At 45.2% G+C, this 19459-nt stretch overlaps 1 protein-coding gene across 2 annotated transcripts in view; it reads right to left on the bottom strand.

Annotated features, from left to right (window-relative positions):
• Positions 1–5268: 5268 nt before the first annotated feature.
• ICA1 (islet cell autoantigen 1, 69kDa) overlaps positions 5269–19459 on the bottom strand; it is a 138807-nt gene continuing 124616 nt past the window's right edge. For both annotated transcript variants that reach the window (XM_011974733.1, XM_011974732.1), the window contains exon 13: positions 5269–6125. In XM_011974733.1, coding sequence (XP_011830123.1) covers positions 6004–6125 — 122 coding nt within the window. In that variant the 3' untranslated portion in view covers positions 5269–6003. The remainder of the gene's footprint in view (positions 6126–19459) is intronic.

Consider the following 19459-nt stretch of genomic DNA (forward strand, 5'->3'; position numbering starts at 1 on the left):
AAGTTTGATTCCTAGGTATTTTATTCTCTTTGAAGCAATTGTGAATGGAAGTTCATTCATGATTTGGCTCTCTGTTTGTCTGTTACTGGTGTATAGACATCCCTTTTTTTTTTCTGTTCCTTCAGGGTGAATTCCTAGGTGTGGGATTACTGGGTTGTATGGTAAGCATGTGTTTCACTTTCTGTGACACTGCCAAACTGTTTCCCCAAGTGGCTTCCATGTTACATTCCTGTCAACAATGCATGAGAGTTTTAATTGCTCTGCATTCTAATTTCTGTTCATCAGTGTTCCAATTAGTGATTTGTTCTCAAGATACCTTTAAGATTGGTGAGTTTTGTTATGTGTCCCTTTTGTCTGTGGACGCAAGAATCCCCTTAATATCTCCTAGTCTTACCACAGAATTTTTTCCAGCTTTATGGAAAAATCAGGGACAACTTATTCAATAGACTTTCTAGTCCTGTCCTCCTCCCTCCATTCCCATATTTATGAATGAGGTAATAAATGATAGGAAGAGAAAAGAGAGCCTGGCGTGTCTCATGCAAGGTAATTCATTGGGAGAGGATCAGTGTTTTTTTTATTTATTTTTATTTTTTAATTTTATTTTAGGTGGAGTCTTACTCTTGTTGCATAGGCTAGAGTGCAATGGTGTAGTCTCAGCTCACTGCAACCTCTGCCTCCCGGGCTCAAACAATTCTCCTGCCTCAGCCTCCCATGTAATGTCCATGTAAGCTGGGATTACAGGTACCTGCCACCACACCCAGTTACTTTTTTTGTATTTTTAGTAGTGACAGGGTTTCACCATGTTGGGCAGCTGGTCTTGAACTCCTGACCTCAGGTGATCCACTCACCTCAGCCTCCCAAAGTGCTGGGATTACAGGAGTAAGCCACCATGTCCAGCCACATTTTTAAAATTTAGTTAAAATTTTAATTTTAAAAAATTGACAAATAGTTGTATATATTCATGGAGTACATAGTGTTGTTTCTATCCATATAATGTATAGTGACCACATCAGGGTAATTAGCATATCCATCATCTCAAACATGTATCATGTCTTTGTGTTGGGAACATTCACTATCCTCCCTGTAGCTATTTTGAAGTATATGTTATTGTTAACTACAGTCAGCCTACAGTGCTATAGAATACCAGAACTTATTCTATCTAGCTATAATTTTGTGCCCTTTAACAAATCTCTCCCTTCCCTCTTCCAACATTTTACCGAGAGTGAACCTTGGTGGCACATTTCTCCACACTCGAGTGTTGCTGTTTGTAAGTACAATACTAAAGTCTTTGGGGACATCAACTCAATCCTTGTAATGACTCCAAGTGGAAGGAAATGTTACTATTCCTATTTTATGGATGAGAAAACAAGCTGGAGAGGGTATATGACTTAAAGCAGGCAGAGCCCAGGCTTGACCACAGCTTTGTCTGGTTTCAGAGCAAACTTAACAACTGTCCTAAATGTCTCTCCTGGATGCTATCCCCAAAGGGTGTGCTTAGTAACTAACTTCTGAAAAAATAAACATAAAAGCGGTCATGAAGGACAGGAGTTTTGCCTGTTTTTGCATTTAAATTGTTTTCTACAACTTTTAATTCCTAGCAAACACTTAAGAAGCATTGGCCTGGGAGTCAGTCCTGGAAAACCAAGACTAGTAACCACAGGAATGTGATGATTAGTCTTGGGTTTCCTTAACTTTAAACTTAGTCCTTGACGTTCCTTTGGTCTCCTCAGTTTCTTTGCATGGATATGAGCAGGTTGGAAGCAAAAAGCTCTAGGACTCCTTTTGTGATCCCATGAAGTCAGCGGGAAGGTCAGTATTCTCAACGGGCCACTAAGAGCTCCAAACTTCCAGCCCCAGTGCCTGCTGGGGAGTGGCCTCATGGCACAGGTGGGAGGTGCTTAATAGGGTTTTTTTTTGGGAACCACTGCAGTTATTTAACAACCCTGTTTCATTGCCCTCTTGAAAGACTGGAAAAGCATTTCCTGAAAGTCTTCCACTGGAAACTAGAGTGATTGTCTTGTATTTTCCTGTCTAGCATCCATTTTTTTCTTTCTCTAATAACAGCATCCCAATTCTGCCTTAAGGAACTTTCTCTATTCTTGGTCCTTGAGGGTAAGACTCCAGCTCATGAAAAAAGCTGGGCACGCAGCCCATTTCCCACCACGCCTACTATGGTTTGAATATATACCCCAAAGTTCATGCGTTGGAAACTTGCCATTTCAACAGTATTAAGAGGTGAGGCTTTAAAGAGGTGATTACTCCAAAAAGGGGAATCTCCACCCCTTTCCCAGAAAACTCATGAATAATCCACCCCTTGTTTAGCATATAATCAAGAAATAACTAAGTATACTCAGTCAAGCGGCCCATGCCGCTACTCTGCCTATGGAGTAGCCATTCCTTATTCCTTTACTTTTTTATTTATTTATTTATGTATTTATTTTTTGAGATAGAGTTTCGCTCTTTCACCCAGGCTGGAGTGCAATGGAGCAATCATGGCTCACTGCAACCTCCGCCTCTCAAGATTCAAGCAATTTTCCTGTTTCAGCCTCCCAAGTACCTGGGATTACAGGCGCCCCACCATGCCCAGCTAATTTTTTTTAGTAGAGACGGGGTTTCACCATGTTGGCCAGACTGGTCTCAAACTCCTGACCTCAGGTGATCTGTCCACCTCAGCCTCCCAAAGTGCTGGGATTACAGGCGTGAGCCACTGCACCTGGCCTCCTTTATTAATAAACTTGCTTTCACTTTACTCTATGGACTCGTCCCAAATTCTTTCTTGTGCATGAGGTCCAAGAGCCCTCTCTTGGGGTCTGGATCAGGACCCCTGTCTGGTAATAATAACACTATGCATAAGCCCTGCTTACAGGCCCACCGATGCCTCGGGCCGCCCAGGGCTGCCAACTCTGAGTAGATCACATCTTTTTAGGAAAAACCACTGACAAAAAGTGATGGTTTGTCCTAAGTTGGTGCATTTCTAATTCTGAAGCTGACGGGTGCTTTTCTCACTTTCCCAGAGCTCAAAAATCAATTTGACATTTCTAAAATTACATTTTGAAGGAAATGAGTCTATAACGTACACCAAGAGCCCATGCCAGCTGGGGAAAGAAGGAAAAAGAATTGTCTCTGCCTCCCTCTCTTAAATTTGTATATTCTTTAAATTTTGGCTGGCGGACAGGGAAGGGAGGCTGGTGGACCACCCCACCTGGATTGGCAGGAAAGCTTTCCAGGAACAGGTGCTCTCTGAATCTCCCCAAAGGGTTCAGCGCAACTGTGATTCAGACCAGGCTCCCATCATGAAATGAAAATGAGGGACAAGTGGGAGTGTACAGGAAGAGGGTATGGTACCTTTGTCTTCTTCATGCCAGGGCCAGTCCTTGGGTGGCTGAGGAGGGTCCGGGAGGTGGGTCTTGGAGGAAGCCCTTTGGCACGGCAGGCACGCAGGCCACTTAAAAGAGAATCAGGCAGCGCAGGCCACTTAAAAGAGAATCAGGCAGCGCAGGCCACTTAAAAGAGAATCAGGCAGCAGCTGCTGCTTCTTAAACTGAAAAGGTGGTCCACGGGCTTTGCGTGAGCCCGGATCAAAACACGCGTATCAAAAGGGATCAAGAGGCTGGCCAAGCGGATTGCAGATAGAAAAGGGAATTGAATCTTTCGTTTTTTTAAGGTCAAAAGGGAATTGAATCTTTCGTTTTTTTTAAGGTCAAGAAAATTTGGGGAGAAAATGCCTCCACGTGCAATTCTTTCCTTTTCCTTGTAGCGAAGCCTGTCCAGCTACTACAATCCTCTCCCCTTCACCTACAGAGCAACTTTTAAATGCCACCTGTTAGTATTTAAAGTAATCCATTTGAAATAGATGAACCCCACCTGTGTTGCTGTCCCACCCTTTTCCCCACCAAGCTCTCTGGGCTTCCAGCCTAGACGGAGCGAGTCAGGACCTCCTCCCTCATCTTCTTACTGTGGTTGCAGGGTTTTCACAGCTGCAAATGTGAACCAGGATGAAACTAGGACTGAGTCCACATTCCACACAGGGCAGCTTGACTCCTGTAATCATTAATCCATTGCTGACAAAGTGACTGCAGGGTGCTGACTGCTGGGGAGACAGAGATTTGGAGAAACAGGGAGACTGTTCTTTGGGGTCATAGCACCTAGTGGTAGAGGCACATGCATAAAGCACAGTCCTTGTGAGGCCAGGGCAAGCACCATCCTAGTGTTGCTGGACGAGATGGGAGAGAGGCAGGAAGGGAGGGAAGGAACTGATGAAGTGTCAGGGAAAGGTGAGGGCTGGTTCCTCACAGGAGACCTGGGGGTGCACTTGGAGAGGTCCTTGTGGAGCACGTCGGCTCTGGGTATGCTCGGGAAGGGTAGGTGGGGTTGTGATGGCATCCCAGGAGATGTGCACAGCAAACGCACAGGCCCAGGGTGGGGAGCAGAGGCTGGGGGTACAGCAAGGCCTCCTGTGTGAGTGCGGGAAGGCTTATAAGGTGAGGTCCTGGTGCTGAACTCTTCATACCCTCAAAGCCCACCAATGCCAGGTTGAGGAATCTGCTAAATGAGATTCTAACAAAGGAGACCCCCTGGATAGCTTATGGTAGGCCCGGATGTGAGCAGGGTTCCGTGAACTCTGTAACATGCCCCATTTCACCTGCAGTGCACTTTCCTGTGCAGAGAAAGAACACCTCAACAGTCCCCCATCTCCAGTTCTCCAAGGTGTCTTGTAGGGATGGAGGTGATTGCTGTGGCCAGGCCCTTCCATGAGCCGTTCCTGTGTGTGTGAATTTCAGGAAGTGGCCCCAGGAAGCCCTTTCAGAGCTGGGCACTGAAGCTGCAGGAGTCCAGGAGAGACCTCCTGGCCCAACCAGTCATGGGGAACCATCTCCTGGGGCAGTCTTGGAGTCCACCCCTACTCTGGGCCTCTAGTTCATTGAAAGGGGTATACATGGGCTACCACAGATGTGTGTGGGCCCTCAGCAGGTCACCTGTGACATGCGTGGCAGGGAGAGGTGCCAGCTTTGGGGTCTGTAATAGTGGCAGAGTATCCGAGCTGCCCAAATGTAAAACTGTGGCTCCCACCCATCTGATCCTTCAAGTCCCGTGTCGTCCTGCCTGCTGCTGCCTTACCTGGGTGGTGCACGGGGTCAAATCAATAGCTTCAAGGCTGCAGTTGGGACCCATCCTTCTCCTCTGTCCCACTCCAGTCCCCACACCCACACCCAGAGCACTTTCCTCAGCACATCACTGAGTCCCCACAACAGACTCCATCAACTTGACTTTGCATGTCAAATATCTTTTCTGTTTAATTAAAAAAAAAAAAAAAACAATGTCACAAGGGGCTTCAGAAATACATGCTTTTGAATTCCAGCCACAAAGAGGACAAAAGGAGACAGTGGTATCTGCAAATATGGCTGCTTTCCATAGAAAGGTTTGTGCCTTGGCGAGAAGCCCAGCTCCTCTACCTGTGTGAGAACACGTGGCCCACCAGGCACCTGCTGTGGGGACAGTGTCTTTGGTTGGCCAGAGCTTCATCCAGAGCTCACTGGAAGGTGGCTTGGCAGGAAGGAATCTTCCTACAGCCCTCCTCCAAGTGGGACAGAGTTTGGGGGCAGAGAAGGAGGCATCTAAGCTTTGATAGTCTCCTGCTGCCTCTGAGGCTTCAGGACACGTCATTCAAACCTACCATCAAAGTAGGCTCCTGATTTCAACTTGGATCTCATGGTAGCCCAGTGACACCGCAGCAGCCATGATGGGATGTAGGCAGGAGAGCGGCGGCCTGGAAACCGCTTCTAGACAATCCTGTATTGTTTAGATCCACATAGAGATACATGAAAACCCTTTAAACCAAATAAGAGTAAATAATTATACCAATATAAACAGGGTCGTTGACCCTTTCATTTTATTAAAATGGCACGTAATTATTAAAACAGCATACTGATCACTTTATACTTCTGCTACCGCCGGGGGAGCTGCTGGGGGCGGCATGTGAGTGCCCTCCCGAAGAGTACAGATTCATGCATTGAGCAATTCGTGTTCTTTATCGGTTTTCCCAACAGCATCAGGATTTGAGAGTGGGTCAAGGTCAGCGAAGAGGCTGAACCAGGCAGTCAGGTCTGAGGCAGCCTTAGCAGGTTCTGGGGAGAGAAGAGGAAACATGAGCAAACCCACCTTCCAAATGGCCGCCTCTGCCATGCGGGATGCAGGCAGGTCCAGGTCATCTTAAAATGCAGGATGTTCAATCAGACAAATCCCTTTGCACTCTGTCTCTGACAACGGTTAGGGAATTTCAACTCCCGTGGCTGGTTGGCCGGTTGGTTAACATTTCCAAACCATGGCCTGAAGCTCTGTGAATAACAAGCTCTTGTGTTAACAAACTCCCACCTGCACCCCAACCCTACTAATGGCCATTGCCCATGAAAAGCTGCTCAAACCCTCAGGCCCTGCCACTTCACCACAACCAGGAAATAGCATAGTTATTTCAGAAATCAGACTGAATGGCTGAGAAAGCAAGGGGCTTTCCACTGCCTGCTGGAGGAATCTTTTCAAATCTGCTGGGTCAGGAGAAAGATTATGGCCACTCTTTTTACCCGTCAAAGCAACAGGCCCAAAAGGGTTTGGCGCCCAGGCCTGGCTTCTCCTCTTCTCTCAGGGTCATTGCCTTCTTCAATCCTTTCCTGTCAAAAGGAGGGCCCCGACATGCCTTCCCTTCTCCCAGGGGGTCAATTCCCTTCACTCTTCAGCCTCATTGGAATACTCCCTTCTGCTCTTCCACCTAAACACCTGCCGTAACTTCCTGAATACCACGATCATACAGCCAAATTATTTTCCAGATGAGGAGAACATTCTCAAAAGAGTGCTTCATGCAAGTTATTTCTAAATAAGATGAAGGCTTTGTTTAAAAGACATAAATCATTCCACATGAGAATCTAAGTTCATTGGCTTGGATGACCTGTGCCTTTTTTCTTCTCCAACAGGTGGGAGTGTCAGAAACATGAAGAAAATGTCTCTGATGGGTGATCCTTCTAGCTGAGAGCAGCTAGGAATGTGCTTGCCATCTGGCTGAAAAGAGTCTCAGAAAGTATTGGTAGGACAAGTTGCTAAAAGTGGTTAGTGAGGGGATAGAAGCAATGGGATTATATCAATATAAACAGGGTCTTTGATCCTTTCATCAAAATGGCACTGAAATGCTAAGATAGGGTACTGACCACTTTATACCTCTGATTCCCCTCCCTTTCTCTTTTTGTAAAAAAAAAGTCTTTCGTAGATATCAATGTATCTACATGTAAAAATCAGTGTATCTATGATAGTGAGAAAACTATATCAAGACTAGTTGGTAATATGCAAGTTATTACTATGTAACATTGAATTCCATGTGCAATTAGCCCTGGAATCGCCTGGTTTATCTTGATATGATTATCTGAAACAAGAGAGCTCACTATAGCTTAGTTGGAGGGGGAGTGGGCAGGGTACTGCCTACAAAAAGGGAGTCACTCATCTTGCTTTAGTCGTGAAGAAGGTGGCCCAAGGAAACTGTATGGGGCATGACTGATTTCACTGGATTAGCCTATCTCTATTCTTGCTAGAGGATATCAAAATATCTTAAAGATGACTCCAGTGAAAATATGCTACACGCTTGTTTCCCCTTCCTTCTAACCTCCTCAAGGGTCTTAGGAGGTCCTCCGAGTGTTACCATGGCCTTGCTGTGAGGAGTCAGTGATTGTGCTTTGGGACAATCCTCACATTCCCCAGGCAGCCACTGTTGGAGACAAAGCAGGTGCAACTTATTTGCATAACACTTAAAAGAACATCATAGGAACACTTTTTGATGATAATGGAATGACACTTCCTTTAACTTCCTGTGGCCAACAAGAGAAAGTCAGTGATGACCAAAGAAACAGAGCTAGAGCTGCAAACACAGATGATATCTTCAGTTGAGCAGAGGCTCCCTTGGGGGACCTGTCCCAAAAGAGAACAGATCTCATGAACTTGAAACGACCTCTTTTGACAACTACGAAACCTGGCCCTTTCTGAGGAGCACAAATTAAATGCCCTATTTGGTGGTGGCAATGGTATTTTTGGCTAAAAATAGCAAACCTCAGAGGCCTTTCATACCTTGGTATTTCCAACCAAACTTGGGGACCACCCAATCACATGTAGATATTTGACTCGTTCACATTAGGTACAATTTGATAAAGGGAATTATGAATGAGGACATTAAGCCAGAAAAAGAAGTCAGAATGTAATTTCTGGGATTATGCAAAATTCTCCATCTCACAGCCCTGCTTTGAGCCCTAGAAGTTCAAATGGAAATTAGCAAAGTAGTACAGAAAACGGGTTAGGCCACTGGAAAGGAAGGCAGCTGTCATTTCAGGGAGATAAAATGCTGTTTTTACCTTTCACTGCAGGGCTGTTGTCATTTGGACTGCTTGTCTTTGGTACTGGCCATGGAGTAGGAGGAGGACTGACACTGCTCTCTGACCAGCCTAATATTCAAAACCAGAGCATGCCACATCTAGAGAAGAAGTCACATGAACCCACCAGTTGATGGCCATGTTCATGGTTCTCAACCATGGTGGCCTCTGAATAAAAGTAAGACATTTCTCCCATGTTCCTCATACTGGAATACATTTGAGGAGACAGGAGATATACATCAACAAACCCAATCCAAAAATATGAAAAATGAAGGAAAAGGTTCGATTCTGAAAACGAAACAAACAATTGCTATGGATAAGGCATCTTAGCTTTTTAGCTTTATTTATGCCCATTTTTCTTCTCAAGCACAATCATTTCATGATCATACCAAAGATTATCAGTGGTGCTCTAAGGAAAGCAGGTGCCTTGTTTTTCTGTCACAAATGGGGAAAAGCTTAAAAAAGAGAACACCATTAAATGAAGCAATAGGACTAGTAACTGCACATTTTCTCAACTTCCAATGTGATCCAGTCCTTTTATTTTCTACATAGCTAATATAAATTGGGAGATTTAATTAATACAGATAAGTAAATGACAGTCCAGTACAAATATATGTGGGGGAAAGAAATCCCTCTTTAACTTTATGCCTCCCCCTTACAATGGTATTTGGCTTGTGATATGGTTAGGCTTTGTGTCCCCACCCAAATCTCACCTTGAATTGTAATCCCATGGTCCCCATAATCCTCACTAGTCAAGGGAGATACCAGGTGGAGGTAACTGAATCATGGGGATGGTTTCCCCCATGCTGTTCTCCTGATAGTGAGTTCTCGTGAGATCTGATGGTTTTAAAAGGAGCTCTCCCCCATTTGCTCCACACTTCTCCTTCCTGCCTCCTTGTGAAGAACATGCCTTGCTTCCCCTTCACCTTTGCCATGATTTTAAGTTTCCTGAGGTCTCCCCAGTCATGCTGAACTGTGAGTCAATTAAACCTCTTTCCTTTATAAATTATCCAGTCTTGGGCAGTTCTTTATATTAATCGCAGTGTGAAAAAGGACTAATACACCTTGTATAACCCAACCACATGTTCTATAATGCCCCTTGTGCCCTGCCTGCCCCAGAATGGTTAAGAGGCATTCAGCACTCCTGTTTTAGGGACAGAAAACCTAGTTCCACACAGCATTTACTGTCTGTCCTGGAGGTTTTGGCATGACTCATATTTAATGCAGAACTTTACCATAAGCTTCTTTGCACCTCTGCTTTCATTCTATATATGCAAGTCTTATCTTCTCAATGAGACAAGAAATTTTTTGTTTTTCAATTTGCTCCAAAATACTTAACACAGCACAGGTAGATGTTTGCTGATTAAGTGGGTTGTTGATTCTCACTATAAAATGTAGACCATCAGAGGATGCATCACTGTTGGGATCATTATGCTTAAAACTGTTATCCTTTTATTAGGATACTCTGGTCACAGTGTTTTTTAAGGAAAAGCTTTGTATCTGAAAAGGCCTTCAAGAGAGATCATGTTTGGAAGGCAGAGTTCAGATGGGGCAGTGAAACCAATGTCCAGAGCAAGAATGCCACTCCGTATATGGCACAAAAAGTATAGGATTTAATGCCACTTGTTCACTCTGCCATTCTAAGCTTCAGACTTTCCAGTGGACTTCATTATAGAATTATACTCTATTTCTTAGTTTATATTTTCATCTCATCTTCTAGAGTCCTGAGCCCCTGGAAGCCAGGGACAATGTATTATTCATCTTTATATCCTTTAGTGCACTGAATGCTACACAATGGGTGTTCAAATATATGACTATTACATTAACAGAGTACTCTTTTAAACCATGAGAAGTACACTTCTAAAGCATTATTTTAAGAGATGGCAAAGCAGTACCTGGCACATAGTCAGTATTATAATAATATGCACTGGTTGAAGTATTTCAGTTTAGGCAAATGGCACAAACCTCACAAACTTATTTATTAAGACTAACTTAATGAAACAGGTGGCCTGTGACCTATTTATTGACTCTAGAACAATGAAAAAATACGAAGAGTTCTAAAAGGCATTGTTATTCATTGGAAAGGTATTTGAACACATACATAACAGAATTCACAAACAATCAAAAGCACTAGACTTGGAGGGAGCTATCTGGGACCGCAGAAATGTTCTAACACTGGACTGTGGTGAAGGCTGCACAATATAAAGTTACCAGAAATCCTTGAGCTGTTCTCTTACAATGGGTGAATTTTTGGCATATAAATTATACGGCAATAAAAGTTTTTTAAAATGACCAGTATTTAGTGTAATCCAGGAATAACATAACCTCCCTGGTTCCTAGAAAATTGGCCCCTGACCATTTTCCTTCTAGACCCAAATCACATAAAACAGTGGTAAATGTGGAAAGTTACAGTTGTGGTTGCTGTGTGTGCCAAATAATGCCAATCATACTGAATGTAACTGGTAACTGTCACCGTTTCCTGCAATCCTTCTCTAACACTAAGTGTACCCAAGACCCACCTGTCCTCCAGAGCCCATGCCACCCTTCCCCTAACCCCTGCAGCTTGCCCTCAGTCTCTCAGAGCCATGGTTCTCACAATGTGTGTCCTCAACAGAGGCATGGGCATCACCTATGTGCTGGTTAGAAATTCAAGTTCCTGAGCCATTGCTGACCTACTGAATCAGAATCCCTGCAAGTAGAGCCCAGGAAATGATTTTAGCAACCACTCAGTGATTGTTATGTAAGTAAAAGTTCGGGAAGCACTTCCTTAGCTGGTCGCTGAGGCTGCCTAAGTCACCATTTGGATTAGAATCACAGGATGCCTTTCGGGCCAGTTTGAGGACTAGGAGAGAGGTACTCCTAAGAATCAGAGGGGCCCACTTCAGGACTCCACACCCCCAGGCAGCTGACTCCAAATCTTGCAGCTTTATGCTCTTCAATCCTATTGTCCTCGGACAGAGTTCCTGGAGGGCCCACACTTCCAGAGAGAACTGGAACTGACTCAGAAAAGCCAGGGGGGAGTAGAGAAGTCAACCTGATCCCTGTATGCTATGTGACACAGTGGGAACTCAAACAAGGTAATTCTTCCCATTTCAAAAATACGCATGATACTCAGCTGCAGAGAACACTGGAAAAAAGAGGCAGACTCGAAGCATTGTATTTTTCAAAGTATCACATGAACACATTCCTAAAAGGAGGCAGAAATCAATTTATACGTCAAAATGGAGCTCACTTCCCATCATGTAATGTGCGTGTTCTTGAAAAGCTATAAATAAGTGAAACATCTGTGTATCAAGTCATGCTTTAAAAGAACCCAGAGGCCGGGTGTGGTGGCTCACGTCTGTAATCCCAGCACTTTGGGAAGCCAAAGCAGGCGGATCACTTGAGGTCAGGAGTTCAAGACTAGCCCGGCCAACATGGTGAAACCCTGTCTCTACTAAAAATACAAAAATTAGCCAGGTGTGGTGGCAGGCACCTGTAATCCCAGCTACTCAGGAGGCTGAGGCAGGAGAATCACTTGAACCCGGGAGGCGGAGGTTGCAGTGAGCTGAGATCCCGCCACTGTGCTCCAGCCTGGGTGACAGGGTGAGAATGCATCTCAAAGATAAAAAAATAAATAAGAGGACCCAGGAATACAAATTATATTTTCAAACATGTGAATTAAAAGATGATAATGGCAGATTCCTTTATAGACAAAACAGATATCTTCTACTTGAATTCCTTTGTAAGTATGGATTTTTAAATAATGTTCACCTGAAGCACTCAGGAACCACACAATGAACACCTAGAATCCATGGATTTGGGGGCTTCTCTGCAGCAGAGGATGTGAAGATCATAAAGCCTGAAGACATCCCCTCTTTGGGAGCTAAGATGATGGGAACAGTACACCTCAGAATGTTCACAAACACACACAGGGCATCATTACTCCCTTTCCCCATGGTGTGAAGCAGAAACGACAGCCAGTTTGCCAAGTCACATTCTTTTCTCAGAACAGTTATTAAGCATCAGTCTAACAATTCGACTACATGAGCATGAAGAGATAAAATAGTATGTCTATGACACCAACTATTTATGGGAAAAAAAGCAAATACTAAGCTGAGCTACAGTTTCAACCTCATTCATATCACTTTGGAAATTATTTAGGAGAAGGGTGCAATGAGGGTAATTACAGATTGAATGCCAAGCCAGATTTCAAATGTCTTGGCTTCTGTCAGGAAAAAATGCTATTTAAAGAGAACTTAGTGTTGCTAATATTCCCATAATTGCCATCAACTGTTCTCTAGCTGGTGTGAGTTGGCTGAGGCATTTTTAACATGAAGGTGTGGCTAGAAAGATGTCAGCCCATCTCAGAGTAGTTCTGTCAGGGGAGGGGTGGTGAAGAGTGAGCGACCAGGGCAGTGAGTTCTATGAACAAAATGACTACCCTAGCTTTCAGGATCCTTTGATATGTCAAATGTGCTACCCATTTGCAGGAAACATATAAAATTTTCTTAGAGCAACGCTGCCCCCCTTACTCACGTAAAGGAAAACCTAAATCAGCCAAGCATAAGGCTGGCCAGCTAGAGCAGCAAGTGAAGCCAAAGGACACCGTCCAGAGCTGTGCTTTGCCATGGGTGTCATTTACCAGCTGGGAGAGCCGAAGACCTGGGCTGGGCGGGGATCACAGCCTGGAGAGCTCTGCTTGGGGCTGCCTGTGAAGGGGAGAGTGGGAACACCACAACCACGTGGCCAAGCACCACCCTGATACCCACAGTTCCCCATCAGGCCTAGTTTCCATACCTGCAAGGGGGAGATAAAATGTCCTGCCTCATTTGGGGGTTGTTTGGATAAAATGGGATCTTGTAGATGAAACCAGGTAGGAGAGAGGCTAGAGAGCAGGCCCTCAGTAAACCTAAGCTGAATCTGGGAGTTTGTAAGCTAAGTAGACAAGTAGATGACAGGAGTAACCCCTGAGGGCATCATCTTCAAGGGTTCCCATTTTAGGACTGGTTTCTTTTCATCTAGTGTCATTTGTCAGTTGTCCTCTCCCCCACTTCTTGCCTGACATCCATCCATCCATCCATCCATCCATCCATCCATCCATCCATCCAGCCAGCCAGCAAGTACTTTTGTACATTTACCGTATTCCAGGCACTGAGCTGTGTTCTAGAAATACGATGGTGAGCAACATAAATATGGGCCCTGTTCCCATGACAACCTCGAGCGAGAGACAGAAAATGGAATCAGAATGAGATCCTGTCATTTGCAACAACATGGATGGAACTGGAAGACATTATGTTAAGTGAACTAAGCCAGGCACAGAAAGACAAACTTTGCATGTTCTTACTCATTTGTGGGAGCTAAAAATTAAAACAATTCAATTCATGGAAATAGAAAGTAGAATGATGGTTACCAGAGGCTGGAAAGGGTGGTAGGGGTGGGGGTAGTAGGGATGGTTAGCGGGTACAAAAATCTAGGTAGATAGAATAAATGTGATCTAGCATTTGATAGCATGACAGGGTGACTGCACTCAATAATAATTTATAGCACATTTAAAAATAGCCCAAAGAGTATAATTGAAATGTGTGTAACACAAATAAATGAGAAATGCTTGAGGTGATGAACACCCCATTTACCCTGACGTGATTATTACACATTGCATGCCTGTATCAAAATATCTCACATACCCTACAAATACATACATCTACTATTCCCATAGAAATTAAAAGTTAAAATAAAGTGAATCAATTTTACAATAAGGTAAGGGGAGAGGAATGATTAAGTACAGGTTGTCATGGACGTGGGGAGCAGAAACACCCTGACTGCTCAGGCGGGGGGACTCAAGGAAGGCTCCTCAGTGAGATGACATTGGAGCTGAGATACTGAAGGATGAGAAGTTAGCCAGGTAAGACAAGCAGCATGCTGCGGAGGTGAGTGGCATGCTCTAAGGAGAAGGGAGAGCATGTGCCAAGACCCCATGGTGGGGACAGACGGGTGCACTGAAGCTTGATATGGCTGGAGTCAGGCGTACTGATAGCACACGCAGTTCTCCAGGGAAGCAATGCCACGAAGACAGCTAAGCAAAGATGTGGGAGGTGTGGACAGTGAGGAGACAGTCATGTCCTAAAGGACCTTATAAGCCATGCTGAGGAGTTTAGACCTTATTCAAATGGTGGAACAACTGCAACAACTAAGCAGGTCACAAGGCCTTTCTGGGGCTCCTTGATTCCCTGATCCATAAAACGGGTGTGGAGTAGATCAAAGTTCCTTCTGTGGACTAAATTCTGCAGAGCTCCAAGGCCTGCAAATGCCCCTCAGCAGGCATAGGAAGGGCTGCACTTTGGTGGAACTCAGTTCCATTGCCTTGTGCTAAGAGTGCCTGCTCTGCATTCAAACTAAAAATATACCCCATGGTCTTTTCCCTCACATGATTCTGAGTACTGGGAATGTCAGTTACCTGGAGGCAGGCTAAGCCAGGAATGGCAGGAGGTGAGCACTGTTTGATGAAAGGTGAAATGGAGATAACCCGAAGCCTGACATTATATTAGCCTTAAATGGCAATCCACCCAGATGGCAACGGCATCTCAGAATTCAGTAAAACAAAAGAACACCGTGAAGGAACACAAGGCTGTATGTTTTTGGGAATTTGGAACAAGATTCCTAACTTTGGTTTGCAGAGTCCTAAATTAAAAGATGTCCTGATGCGTTTATTTTGAGCCACTGGTAATCTTTCTAGTATCAGTGTCTACTTCTAAATTTTGGAAATGGGTAGAGAATTGAGAACATCGACTCTAAGGGCCTCTCAGCATCGCCTGTCTCCAGCTCAGGTGGCCTCTTTGGCTGGCTCTCCTCCTACTCACACACAGAGACCTCGGGAAGGCACAATTTTCTCATCACTGCATGACACAGGAACCCCCACCCCCTATCATGCTGATAACTTCAGTCACTCTTAGAAATCCCAGCTAAAATTAACTTCATCTTCTCATTTTCAGCACAACTTAATTCTACATGCATTCCTTTGTTTCGGACTCTTAGAGCTTAAAGTAGGAGGAAAAGAAGATGTCAGTGTTCTCCAAATCCCCCTTCCTCTCCGTTTCCCCAGGGGACTGGGGACAGAACGAGGAGAGAGGTCAAAGAAGAGAGGTAGAGAGGTAGAAAAGCAGGGGAGAATCCAGGGAGACGACAGAGGAGGAAACTGAAGAGATGAAGGAGGAAGAAGAGGGGGAAATGTGGATTGTGAGACGGGTTAAGGGAGCTGGGGAGGTGGCCCAGAGCTTGCAGTTCAGTCCTGGTGCCTGTCCCTGAGGACTCGGTGCCCCAGTCTCTCACAGCCAGCCAGGACAACCTGAGACTCAGCAGGGTTGTGCCAGAGTGAATGTGGTTGCTGGCACATAGGAACATGATCTCCTAGGACAATCTCAATTTCAAATATTCTATTCTGGAGCATCATTCAATTTTGTGTGGACTTAGCCTCTGTCTCCCACACCCATTCCTCCTTTATGGCTCCCCAAATGTCTCCATCCCTGTGTGCGACCAGGATGCCCAGGCCAGGGTGTCATTACAAATTCTGCCCCTCTGACGGCTTCCAAAGAGATGCCTGAAGAGCCCCACTGGGAAATCCCTTTTGCTATCAGAGACTGTACTGAGAGGCATGGTAAAAGGCATGGATTCTGGAGTCAGGCTGCCTGGGCTCAAAATCTGGCCTGCCCATTAACAGGAGTGTGATCTGGGGCACATCACTTAACCACTGTTCCTCAGTTTCCCAGGCAATAAAACGGGTAAAAGTAGCTGGCTGGGAAGGGTGCGGTGAGGATTAAAGTTCATCCATATGAAAAGCACACAGGACAGTTCTTGGCACATAGCACGTGTCACACCGAGTGCTGGCTGTTATTTTACCATCTACAAATTGTAGATTCACTGAATCATATAATTTTAGACCTCCGCATCTCTGCAGTAGGAACTAACCGAGGGGTAAGAAGATAACACAGGGATAAGAAGCTAAGTCCATGACCTCATTTTACAGATAAGAGGTAAAGGCCCAGAGAACTGAAGGGGCCTGACCACCAGCTTCAGAGTGAGGAGGGGCGGGGGGGATTGTAAGATAAAACCCAGGCTCTGAACTCCTCCCCGGTGTTTCACTGAGCCAGGATGCCAAATAGTCTTTATATTTTTTTGATACAGGGTCTCACTGTGTTGCCCAGGCCAGAGTGCAGTGGCATGATCACAGCTCACTGAAACCTCCACCTTCCAGGCTCAAGCAATCCTCTCACCGCAGCCCCCCAAGTAGCTAGGACTAGAGGCATGCGCCAGCATGCTCAGCTACTTAAAAAGAAATTTTCTTATTTTTTACTTTTTGTAGAGATGGCGACTCACTATATTGCCCAGGCTGGTCTCAAACTTCTGGCCTCAAGCAATCCTCCTGCCTCAGCCTTCCAAAGTGCTAGGATTACAGGTGTGAGCCACAGTACTTGGCCAACCCAATGAGATTTTCTACTCTGTGTTTAGTTTGACTACTTAGTCATTTAAGTGGTTTATTGAAATAGGTCTTTGAGATTATCTGGTTGATCACGGGAAGCAGTTTCAATATAGGGTGGCCAATGTTGAATAATAATTATTAAACTATTATATATAACTATTCATGTGCATAGGTAGATTTTTTTTTTTAATAGACAGAGTCTCCTTCTATTGCCCAGGCTGGAGTGCAGTGGTGTGATCTCTGCTCACTCTGCTTCTCGGGTTCAAGTGATTCTCCCACCTCAGCCTCCCGAGTAGCTGGGACTACAGGCGCGTGCCACCACTCCCAGCTAATTTTTGTATTTTCAGTAGAGACAGGGTTTCACCATGTTGGCCAGGATGGTCTAGACCTCTTGACCTCGTGTTCTGCCCGCTTTGGCCTCCCAAAGTGCTGGGATTTCAGGCGTGAGCCACCATGCCCAGCCATGTACAGGTAGATTTTCTAGGCCATGGATGCAGTGAAAAAAAAAATCTCAAGTTAACATTCATCCTTTCCTCTTTTTGAGGGGACTGAGGGTCCTGATAGAAACATAGAAGGCAAAATTTGACAATAGGATCAGTTATGGAAGCAGAATGTCCATCCTTCATTTGTAACAAACATGTGTTGAAGGATCAAGGATCCCTGAACTGGGAGCAGCTGCTGGGAATCTGTAAGTGTGGCAGAAGCTGAATGGGCTGCTTATTTCAACCACCTAGGTTTGGCATTTTTCCCTCCTATCATTTCAATTCTGTAGGTATTCAATTGGCAGCTGTTCGCATGCAAAGGAAATAGTACAGTAGTTACAAGTTAACTCAGTTTTTTTTTTTTTTTTTTTTTCTTTTTTAGAGACAGAGTCTCACTCACTCTGTCACCCAGACTGGAGTGTAGTGGCACGATCTCAGCTCACTGCAACTTCTGCCTCCTAGGTTCAAATGATTCTCCTGCCTCAGCCTCCTGAGTAGCTGGACCTACAGGTGTGCACCACCATACCCAGCTAATTTTTGTATTTTTAGTAGAGACAGGATTTCACCATGTTGGCCCGGCTGCTCTCAAACTCCTGACCTCAAGCCATCTGCCCACCTTGGCCTCCTAAAGTTCTGGGATTACAGGCGTGAGCCACTGTGCCTGGGTGGTAACTCCTTTAACACTGACCTTGATAGAATCCCAGCAGAGGAAATAAAACTTTTAGCGGACAGAATGACCCTTTTAAATAGGAAATCAGATCATGTTACTCTGTGGCTCAACATGCTGTGATGGCTCCCAGTTTTACTCGGGCTGAAAAAAGGTCTAAGTTCTTCCAACAGCTATGAGTCCCTGTATGGCCTGGCCTCCGCCTCTGCATCCTCTGAGCATCCCTCCCCCTTGCTTAGTTGGCTCCAGCCAAGTGCCCTTCCTGAAGACCCTTCACTGTACCAGTCATGTCCTCACCTTAGGCATTGGCACAGGTTGTTCCGTCTGCCCAGAGCTCCACACGGTTCATTCTCACCTCCTGTAAGTCTCTGCTCAGATCTCATCTTCCCAGTAAGAACCTATTCAGTTGTGCAGCCTGACCTACTACCCTGACAGTCCCAACACTGCATTATCCCCAGGCTCTACTTTTTCCTTTTCTCCCTAACATTGATCACTTTCTAGCCTACTGTGCGATTTGCTTATTATTATGCTTATTATTCTCTGCCTATCTGCATCCTGTTACAGTGTGAGTTCCAGGACAGCAGACAGCCTTGTCTGTTTTGTCCTCAGCTGAATTCCCAGCGCCTGGCACACAGTGGGGCCCAGTAAATATTTGTTGAATGAATGAGAGACTTGCTAAAGTGCTAGTAGGATGGCAACCTCAAATGAGATTTTGTTGGCCTGAGTAACAAATGGCCTCCCTTTGCAGTTCCTGTTTCTCTTTCCGTAGCATGAGCTTGTGTTTCTCTCTCCCTCTCAGAACACCTCCCTCCTTAGACCTCAATGTGGTTTGGTGCCTTTCCCATGTATATGGGGCAAGGCTGAAGTGCAATTCCCGGTGGCTGCTGCCCTTGTCATAGCTCTCAGGCATCGTCTGGCAGCCCCACTGTGGGCACTGAGATGAGCCTCTCTCACTTTGCCTGCTCAGGAAGTGGGCGTGGAGCTCTGACTTCTTGGCTGTCTGCGGATGTGTGTGCATGGGCTCTTACAATGACTGACACTCAGTCACCCTGGCTAAGCAGGAACATAGTCCCAGCCATTCCCTCTGGGTAGTAGGGGCTCTTGTGTTTCCAAAGCTGAGGATCTGAGTGAGGTTCGTTCTGCAACACACCTCAGTAGCCCTAAGATATCATTTGAGGATCTGGGCTCTGTCTTGACTCTCTCAGGGCTTGTTAGCACCTCCACCACAGGTGGGTGGGGATGAAACTCTAGTCAGTTGGCAGCCTTATTCATTTGCAGCTCCCGTGAATGAGGTGGTGAAACCTGGGGTGAAACTCAGGGTGGAGAAACATTTTTGGATTTCATTTATCCCTGCTCTCTCTACCTCCATTACTGCAAATAAATGAAACGGCTACGAAACAAGACAAAAAAAAGGAAGATAAAAGGAGTCATGTATTTCATTTAAAAAAAAAAA

This window comes from Mandrillus leucophaeus, unplaced genomic scaffold, assembly GCF_000951045.1.
Source record: "Mandrillus leucophaeus isolate KB7577 unplaced genomic scaffold, Mleu.le_1.0 Scaffold148, whole genome shotgun sequence".
NCBI lineage: Eukaryota > Metazoa > Chordata > Mammalia > Primates > Cercopithecidae > Mandrillus > Mandrillus leucophaeus.